A 9,503-nucleotide genomic window follows, 5' to 3' on the forward strand; every position below is an offset into this window, starting at 1 on the left:
GTCCGGGAGCAGATAAACGGCCCAGACGACGCCCCATTTGCTCAGAGACTCGACATGGGTTGGGTCGTGGTAGGTGACATCTGTCTCGATGGAGTGCACAGACCCCCACACGTGAACAGCTATAAGACTTTCATACTGGAGAATGGCCGTGCAAGCCATTTTCAGCCATGCAACGGTCAAATAACTGTTAAAGAGACATTTACCAAAGCTCCTGAGCGCAGTCACAGCCTCCCAAGCCTTCCTGTGTCAGGATGTAATGTGGACAACAGACAACTAGCCTACGATCGCCTTATGTCACTCCGGCGCACTCTTGAAAAACGACCTGAAATGAAAACACACTTTCTGGAGTTTATGGAGAACATGCTTACCAGAGGACATGCTGAAGTGGCACCAGCTCTCAGTCAGAACCAGGAATGCTGGTACCTCCCTTTGTTTGGGGTTTACCATCCAAAGAAACCCGCCAAAATTAGGGTCGTGTTCGACTCAAGCGCCCCACATGAAGGAGTCTCTCTCAACGACGTGTTGCTAACAGGCCCCGACCTCAACAACAGTCTTGTTGGGGTGCTCATAAGATTCAGAAAGGAGCAGGTGGCCATAACGGCGGACATTGAACATATGTTCCACTGTTTTGTTGTCAAAGAGAGCCACAGAGACTTTCTCCGCTTCTTGTGGTACAAAGATAACGACATGTCATCTGAAGTTATAGAGTATCGCATGCGAGTGCACATTTTTGGGAACAGTCCCTCCCCCTCTGTCGCCATATATGGGTTGAAGAAAGCAGCAGCGACTGGTGAGCTAGATTTTGGGATTGAGGTGCGGACATTCATTGAGCGAGATTTCTATGTCGATGACGCTCTCAAGTCATTTCCTACTGAAGAAAAGGCCATACAAGTTCTCCAACAAGCTCAACGGGCTCTTGCTTCTTCAAACCTCAGACTACACAAAGTAATCTCCAACCGCCCTACAGTCCTAGAAGCTTTCCCACCAGAGGACAGGGCAAAAAACATTGGAAACTTAGACCTGTGTGCTCAAGACTCGCCAGTGCAACGCAGTTTGGGGCTGCTGTGGAATGTTGACACAGACACCTTCACATTCAAAGTTGACAATGAGCAAAAGGCCTTCACACGTAGAGGTGTCCTCTCTACTGTCAACAGTCTCTACGACCCTCTGGGGTTTCTCGCTCCAATCACAATTCAAGGCAGACTGATTCTTAGAGAACTTACCAGCTTGACGGACGACTGGGATGCAGCACTCCCAGACAACATGAAGGCAGAGTGGAGCAATTGGAAGGACTCACTTCAAGATTTAGAAGATCTCCAAATACCACGCCCCTACACTTCTCTCTCTACATCTGGCGCCCAAACCAAAACACTTTGTGTATTCGCTGATGCATCCGTGAAAGCCATTGCAGCTGTCGCTTACATCAAACTGTCTACTTCGAACAAAACAGAAATCGGCTTTGTGTTTGGAAAAACAAAGCTAGCTCCTCAAGCCGGCCTCACAATTCCAAGACTAGAGTTATGTGCTGCAGTGCTTGCAGTTGAAGTTGCGGAGCTGATAGTAGCAGAAATAGACATCATGTTTGACGACATTGAGTACTACACTGACAGTAAAGTCGTGCTAGGCTACATCCACAATCAGTCACGAAGGTTTTATGTGTACGTGCATAACAGGGTCCAACGCATCCTCCAATCAACATGCTCCAACCAGTGGAGGCACGTTCCATCCGAACTCAACCCAGCAGATCATGGGTCCCGCTCCGTTGCAGCAGCGCAACTGAGCAGCACAACATGGTTTAAAGGGCCAGCCTTTCTCCTCAAACCGTCCGCACAGTCGCAATCTCCAGTCACGTTTGACCTTGTGGATCCCACTCTTGATACAGAAATACGTCCGCTGGTGACAACAAATCTGACACAAATCGCAAGGTCAACAGTAAGTTCATCCCATCTTGAGAGGTTTTCCAACTACAGTCCTCTCCTCAGAGCAGTTGCCCGCTTGACCCACATTGCTCGTTCCTTTGGTCGATCCAACCAAGCATCCAGCTGTCGTGGTTGGCATCTCTGTCAACCCACAGTGGAAGAATTGGAAAATGCGAAGGTCTGTATCATAAAGAGCGTTCAGAGTGAGTGCTACGAAAAGGAAATAAAGTGTATTCAGGAAGGGATCCCTATTCCCCCCTCAAGCAGTCTTTGGAAACTGCATCCTATTCTAGATAGCAATGGACTCTTAAGAGTTGGAGGCCGAATCATACAATCTGAACTGGGTATCGACACCACTCACCCTCTCATCATCCCTGCCCGACACCACTTGGGAACGCTCTTAATACGGCACTATCACGAGACTGTGAAACACCAAGGAAGACATTTCACGGAAGGTGCCATTAGAGCTGCAGGATTCTGGATGGTAGGAGCCAAAAGGGCTATCAGCACAGTGCTTTTTAAGTGTGTCACATGCAAGAAATTGAGAGGAAAAGCGGAATGTCAGCAAATGGGAAACTTACCATCTGAACGAATGCAAGTTGCACCCCCCTTCACATATGTGGGTGTAGACGTGTTCGGGCCATGGGACATTGTAACCCGGCGCACGAGAGGAGGACAAGCTAGCTCTAAAAGGTGGGCCGTGATGTTCTCATGTCTGTCAACAAGAGCAGTCCATATCGAGTTGATCGAATCAATGAGCACAGACAGCTTTATAAATGCTTTAAGGCGACTTTTTGCAATCAGAGGCCCAGCAAGACAACTAAGATCGGATTGCGGTACGAACTTTATCGGCGCCTCTCGGGAACTGAAAATGGACGGATCGAACATGTCAGTCAAGGATGTCGAAGGCTACTTAAGCAAACAAAACTGTTCATGGATCTTCAACCCACCTCATGCATCCCATATGGGCGGTGCCTGGGAGCGGATGATTGGGATTGCGAGGCGTATCCTCGACTCTATGTTACAGGACTGCAAAAGAACACTACTAACACATGAACTGTTTTCAACATTCATGGCAGAAGTCTGTGCCATCATGAATGCTCGCCCCCTGATTCCTGTGTCCACCGATCCTGAGTCACCCCTCATCCTCACGCCGTCGATGCTGCTCACGATGAAACCAGACTCAGCAGCGCCACCCCCTGGTGACTTTGGAAAGGGGATATTTCTGAAAGAACAATGGAGAAGAGTACAAGGTCTCGCTGACATGTTCTGGTCCAAATGGAGACGGGAATACCTTCATACTCTTCAGTTGCGACACAAATGGCAGGACAAGAAACAAAGTCTCAAGGAAGGAGACATCGTTCTGCTCAAAGACATTCAGGTGAAGAGGGGCGATTGGCCCATGTGTATCATAACCAAGACTTTCCCAGGGAACGATGGACTTGTCCGGAAAGTCGAAGTAACTACTTCGCACTCAGGCGATAAGAAGACTTTCTGTCGTCCTGTAACAGAAGTGGTTTTGCTGCTGTCCCCCGAAAAGTTTAGTGACTGACAGTTTAATGTGGGATTGTTATAATCCCAGGCGGGGAGTGTTATGTTACTGCTTAGTTAATTTCATGTTTTAAATGTTAGTAAGTGCGCCGCCCTGCGGTCCCTTTAAGTCGATATTTTGTGACAGTAGAAGAAGAGTTAGACAGGAAGTTCATGTTTGCTTGCGATGCTGCTTCAAGATGGCTGCTCCACATTCGTGTCCTTCTTTGGGTGTTTGTTAAAGCATTGTCTGTAAGTACTCAATGGTAAAGCAACGAGGCATTCAAAGTGCTGTCTTTATGTGTGATGGACCACAGTTAGCAAGTTTTCTATGTGCTATTCATATGTAAATGAGATCGCCAGTTCATATGCTAATTAACGGTGCTAATCGTCATGTTAGCTCTTCGAATGCATTGTTAGATCATTGGCACATGTTGTTGTTAACAGTACAGATTATTAATGTACATTTCCACATATGTTTTATTGTTACAGTTTCACAAAATGAAAGAACCAGTAAACTTCTCAAGATCTCATCTATTGTCTGGAGTTCCTGGGTTCATGTTTAGCTGTGTGGATAGCTAGTCAGACTTCTAGCGAGGCCATTTACACACTCCTCTTGCTCATTGGGTATTATGCTGGAGAGGAAGCTGTTGGTGAAAGAGTGGAAGGCCTCATTGACTCCTACCTTCTTTCAGTGGTATACCGCTTTGGGACAAGTGGCAGCTTACGAAAGATTGTCTATGGACTGCTAAATAGACTGGATGACTATAACGATAAATGGGCTAACTACTTTTCATATACAGGTCAGTGACGTATCCGGCTAAAGTAGTTAAGGTCAGACTAAATAGGATAGCTGTAATTGGGTCTATGTGAAATATTGGCATCATTGTGTATTTATGTTATTTTGGATCTTTTTTTTTGGATGGAAATATGCATTGATTCTCATTTTGTTTTGTTGTTGTGACTGGGAATGTCCACTCTGTTATCTTCTGTTTTGTTTTGTTGTTGTTGTTTTAATATTAAAGTCTAATAAAGTTTGAGTCATAAAATATATATATATATATATATATATATATATATATATATATAATGCAGTTTGTTTGCCAGATGTTTTTGTATGGCTTTGAAAAAAACAAAAAAAAACAAAAGGTCGTCCAGTCGAAAGTTCTGTCCTGAGATAAGAAATATTCTGTTTTTGTTTAAAAGGGGAAATGTGGTGTATTCATAATTGTCCCTGGTATATTTGTTGTATGGGCTGTACGTGTTTATTGTTCGATTGTGTACTGGCAATGCATGCCGGGAGGCGGTAATAAAGTGAGTAAAGAGGTGGTCTTACGGCACACAGTTGTCCTGCGTACCTATTCCGATTCAGAGTAAAAATCACACAGTCCTGTTTGATGGGTGGCAAAGACACTGGATTGACTGAGAGATGTGTGGCCTTTTTTGTTGCAGTCTGTGTTCATGGGTAAAGTGCAAGAGACCTATGTTTTTCTTCATCTGAGTGGAGCTTTGCTTGTGAAAAGATGAAGGCTGCAGTCCTTAAGGCATTTAAGTTAGTACCTGAAGCATATTGCCAAAAAGTTTGCTGTTAAAATAAAAGTGGAAGGACGGAGCTATGTTGAATTTGGACATAAGAAAGAGATCATTTTTGATCATTGGTGTTTGACTCAAAACTTTATACCCTTTAAGCAGTTGTGCGATTTCATTTATTTCATTTATATTGGTGGAATTGAAAAATTGTGTATCAAAGAGGATAGTAACTTACATCAGTGAGGATGAGTATATTCTTACAAAGACTTGGAAATCTGATTCTCTGAGTTTTTATCTGATTTAGTGCTCAGCTCAGATTAACATCCATGTAGATGCTAACAATGACAGCCTCAACATGGCATTTAATCTGTTATTAGACTCAATTGGCTTCTCTCAAAATGTAAAAGTACCCACCCACTACTTTAACCACACTCTAGATCAGGGGTCGGCAACCCTAGGCTAACCCAGGGTTAACTGATGGCACGACCATAGCTGGACTGGCCATCCAGAATTTGATCGGTGGGTCGATGACGTTTCTTTCTTTGTTTGTAACGGTATAAACAATGAAAGGTGGCTGATTGGCCAAATAACTCAGTTGTTTGGTGGTGGCTATGGCGGAGCTTCCTCAGATTCAGTAACATTAGCAAGTGGTGGGGGCCAGCAGGTGGATGAGGGAAAGGGGAGGCAGGAGGAGCAGAGACCCGAGGCGGCCGCCAGAGTTTATTTTCATTGTGCTGACTTTTTACAGTCAGTTACAATAACTCGTACTGCGTACTAGCTAGCGTGACAGAGTTTCTACAGCTGGCTGGGTGCTATGATGTTACTGATGTTGAACTTTATTTTATTCGGGACGATCGTGGCTCAAGAGTTGGGAGTTCGCCTTGTAATCGGAAGGTTGCCGGTTCGAGCCCCGGCTTGGACAGTCTCGGTTCGTTGTGTCCTTGGGCAAGACACTTCACCTGTTGCCTACTGGTGGTGGTCAGAGGGCCCGGTGGCGCCAGTGTCCGGCAGCCTCGCCTCTGTCAGTGCGCCCCAGGGTGGCTGTGGCTACAATGTAGCTGCCATCACCAGTGTGTGAATGTGTGTGAATGGGTGGATGACTGGATATGTAAAGCGCTTTGGGGTCCTTAGGGACTAGTAAAAGCGCTATATAAATACAGGCCATTTACCATATTCATAAGGTTAGTTAGTAGAGTTTCCAACCGCCCCGTAAAAAAACGGAATTGTCCCACATTCAGAGAAAATATTACGCGTTTCGTGTTGAGGTGAAAAGGGACATGTTGTCCCGGATTTCAGCTAGAATGGAAAAGACACAAAGCTGGATTTATTCTGTGTTTACGCTGCACAGCTGCCTCTACTTCTCTCATTCTCTCATTCTCTGAGTGGGAGACCAGAGATCACATTAACATGTGTCTCTGTATTAACAAACATGCCATATTGGTCCAGTTTATTTTTCTTATCATTGTTGTGAGGAGGCCATAGATAGCATTTGTATTTTCTGTTGTACAGTTCATTTGCTGTTATGGATAAAAAGTATTTTCTTTTTTTTGTTTTCAAATAGCTGATAACTATTCGCTGACAGCTGCCAACATCTGCGAACACATATAATTCTATAAAGTGGTTCTATATAGTGTGTAACTGTTCATATAGAGTGTTATTAAATTTATTGCTGATGTAATCATATGGCACACTTGTTATATTCCCACTGTGGTGTCAATACACTATTAGAGCTTATGCCGAGTCAGACTGCACACACAATAGTTTGTTTACAAGCTGACTTCTCCTTTATTGGGATCACACAGAAGTAACACACACACATAACTGGGCGTGGTGCCCCCTACTGGTGATGGCTTGCATAGCACACAATAATTCTTGGTTCATACATAACATCTCCTCCGCACTAAGCTATGCGACCGTGGCACCACCCGCAGAAACATTTTCCATAGCCAAAGTAGCACCTTTTTTTTATTACAACATTCATGAAAACTGGAACTAATGTTGCTTTCTGTATGAATTTCTTTTTAGTTGAGAATAATGTCTCTGAATGCCAACATTCTCACCGAACTACTTAATACGCTCACCCATCACGATAACGGCTTGGTGACTCTCACTGGGTAACGTCTTACAGACTCTGTAACCTGTGTACAGTCAGTCGGTGATGATTTAAGAGACTGGGGTGTTTCTGGAGGTACGGTGGTCCCCATAACTTGTTCAACAGTCTCTTCCTGCAGAGCTGTACAAGGGTGAAGCATGGTGTCACTACCACTCTGGGCTGGTGACATCTGAGAGCTTGTCAGAGGATCCACTGTGACCTGCTGAGATACTGACTCGGGTCGTGTCAGCATCTGATCCACATGACGTTTCCACACTCCATGGGCTCCCACATTCACCTTGTATGACACTGGCCCAGTCTTCTCCAGTACGACACCGTGCGTCCACTTGTCCTCTCCCTTCCTATAATCGCGCACCAGGACAGGCTCGCCAACAGTGAACTGTCTGTCCCTGGAGTGTTGCTGTCGGCATTGTTGTTGCGCATCTTGTGACCGATGCACTGCTCCGGCCACACTGGGCTTCAAAAAATCCAGTCGAGAGCGCAGCTTGCATCCAATGAACAATATAGCTGGCGTTTCTCTGGTTGTTGCATGGGGAGTGTTGCGATATGTCAAGAGGAACGTGTCAAGGCGTTGTTGCACAGGTGCTGTACCCCTGGAAGCTTTCAGTGCATGCTTGTTTGATGTTTGATACCATCATGGGGAGGCTCGCAGCTCTTCAACGGGAGATCGAGAGACCAGCCTCGGAGTGCTAGAATTCGAGCTGCTCACAAAGGAGAAATCAACAATATTCAACATTTGGACACCACGGCCCCAGCTGCAGGCCCAAGGCTGGAGCCCACCAAAACAACTCCCTGATAACGACTGTGTGATGACTATTCTTCCCGCCCCATGAAGGACACCTGGATTGGCTGGAGGACTGTTTACTTAGCCTGATAGGCCGAAGGACACTGTCTCAGCTAAACTATGGACACGCACACACACACACTTACACTGATAAGCACTCACTCATCCCCCTCCCTTTCCAACGCCTTCGATGCTTGTGCCCTACCGGGGATGATAGCAGTCAACTGGACCAGCACAGATGCTGCAGGACCGGATGCGCTGTCTACGCCGGCTCTCTCTTACCCTTTACCCGCCCCTGTTGCTTGTCTCGTGTTTCTATGGTGTATTGATAGTCATGTGCTTTTGTGCTGAGGTGTTTTTTCTTTTATCAAACTGTTCTCCCACTAGGAGCTCAGTCTGAGTGGAGTTTTTTTTTCTCCTCCTCTTGCCTCATGTGGTGTATTTTCGTTGTTTTTTTCCTATCAGCCTACCTTCTGACATGTCTGCCCAATGTGATGTTTGTGTAAAGTTGGTCAGAAGGTTCCTTTGTGAGTGCGCATGCGCCATTAGCGTGCTGCCTGCTGTAACCCCTAATTTCCCTCGGGATGAATAAAGGATTCTGATTCTGATTCTGATTGAATGTCTGCACAAAACGCTCAGCCAAACCATTAGTGGCAGGATGGTACGGCGCGGAGCGGATGTGTTTGACTCCATTAGCTTTCAGGAACACCCTGAATTCCTCAGAACAGAACCAGAACTGCGGTCCGTTATCACTCACCAGGACGTGGGGAATGCCATGGCGACTAAAGAGACCCCGTAGCACTTGTATGGTTTTACCAGCTGTGGTGCTATCCATAATATGCACTTCAGGCCACTTGGAATGTGCATCTACCACCACCAGGTACATGTGACTTTCAAATGGACCCGCAAAATCCACATGGATCCGTTCCCACGGACAGGAAGGCCACAGCCAAGGGTGTAAAGGTGCTAACCCAGGCTCTTTTTGCATACGCTGACAAGAGTGGCAGGCTTTAGCTTGAAGCTCAATTTGAGAATCAATGCCAGGCCACCAAACATAGCTGCGAGCTAAGCTCTTCATCCTCACCATCCCTGGATGTGCAGTGTGGAGCTCTTCCAGGACATGAGAGCGCAGCTTAGGTGGCACAACCACCCTCACGCCCCACATAAGTTATCCCTGCTGTATTGTGAGTTCATGTCTGTGCATCAGATAGGGTGACAGCTCTTGATCTGTGTCCTTTGTTGCTGGAAAATGTCCAGTTGTTACCATTTCCAGCACACGAGACAAAGTGACATCAGACAAAGTGACATCAGACAAAGTCTCACGTCTGATCTCGGCGACACTGACTGGTAATGTGTCCAGCTGACATGCGTAGAATACCTCAACCGCTCCCTGTTTCTCTTTCTGTGCAAGGGGCAGAGGTAAACGTGACAGACCGTCAGCATTGGCGTGATGTGCCCCCTTCCGATACTGTAAGGTGTAATTATGTGCTGACAGAAGGAGCGCCCAACGCTGCATTCGCGCAGCTGCCATTGATGGTGTACCTTTTACTGGACTCAGAATTGAGGTCAGTGGGCGATGATCAGTGAGCAAGGTGAACTTGTTACCATGGAGATACTGGTGAAACCT

At 46.0% G+C, this 9,503-nt stretch overlaps 1 protein-coding gene across 1 annotated transcript; it reads left to right on the plus strand.

The window, feature by feature from the left end:
* Nucleotides 1-269: 269 nt before the first annotated feature.
* On the plus strand, nt 270-4,047 carry LOC308394257 (uncharacterized protein). The gene is made up of 2 exons (XM_080878505.1): nt 270-3,701; nt 3,942-4,047. The coding sequence occupies exon 1, from the start codon at nt 292-294 to the stop codon at nt 3,469-3,471; it is 3,180 nt and encodes a 1,059-aa protein (XP_080734631.1). The 5' UTR covers nt 270-291; the 3' UTR covers nt 3,472-3,701; nt 3,942-4,047.
* Nucleotides 4,048-9,503: the final 5,456 nt, after the last annotated feature.

Source organism: Rhamphochromis sp. 'chilingali', assembly GCF_963969265.1.
Source record: "Rhamphochromis sp. 'chilingali' genome assembly, chromosome: 3".
Taxonomy (NCBI): domain Eukaryota; kingdom Metazoa; phylum Chordata; class Actinopteri; order Cichliformes; family Cichlidae; genus Rhamphochromis; species Rhamphochromis sp. 'chilingali'.

Coding starts and splice junctions, on each gene's coding strand:
- LOC308394257 (XM_080878505.1), top strand. CDS start 292: ATGTCACTCCGGCGCACTCTTGAAAAACGACCTGAAATGAAAACACAC.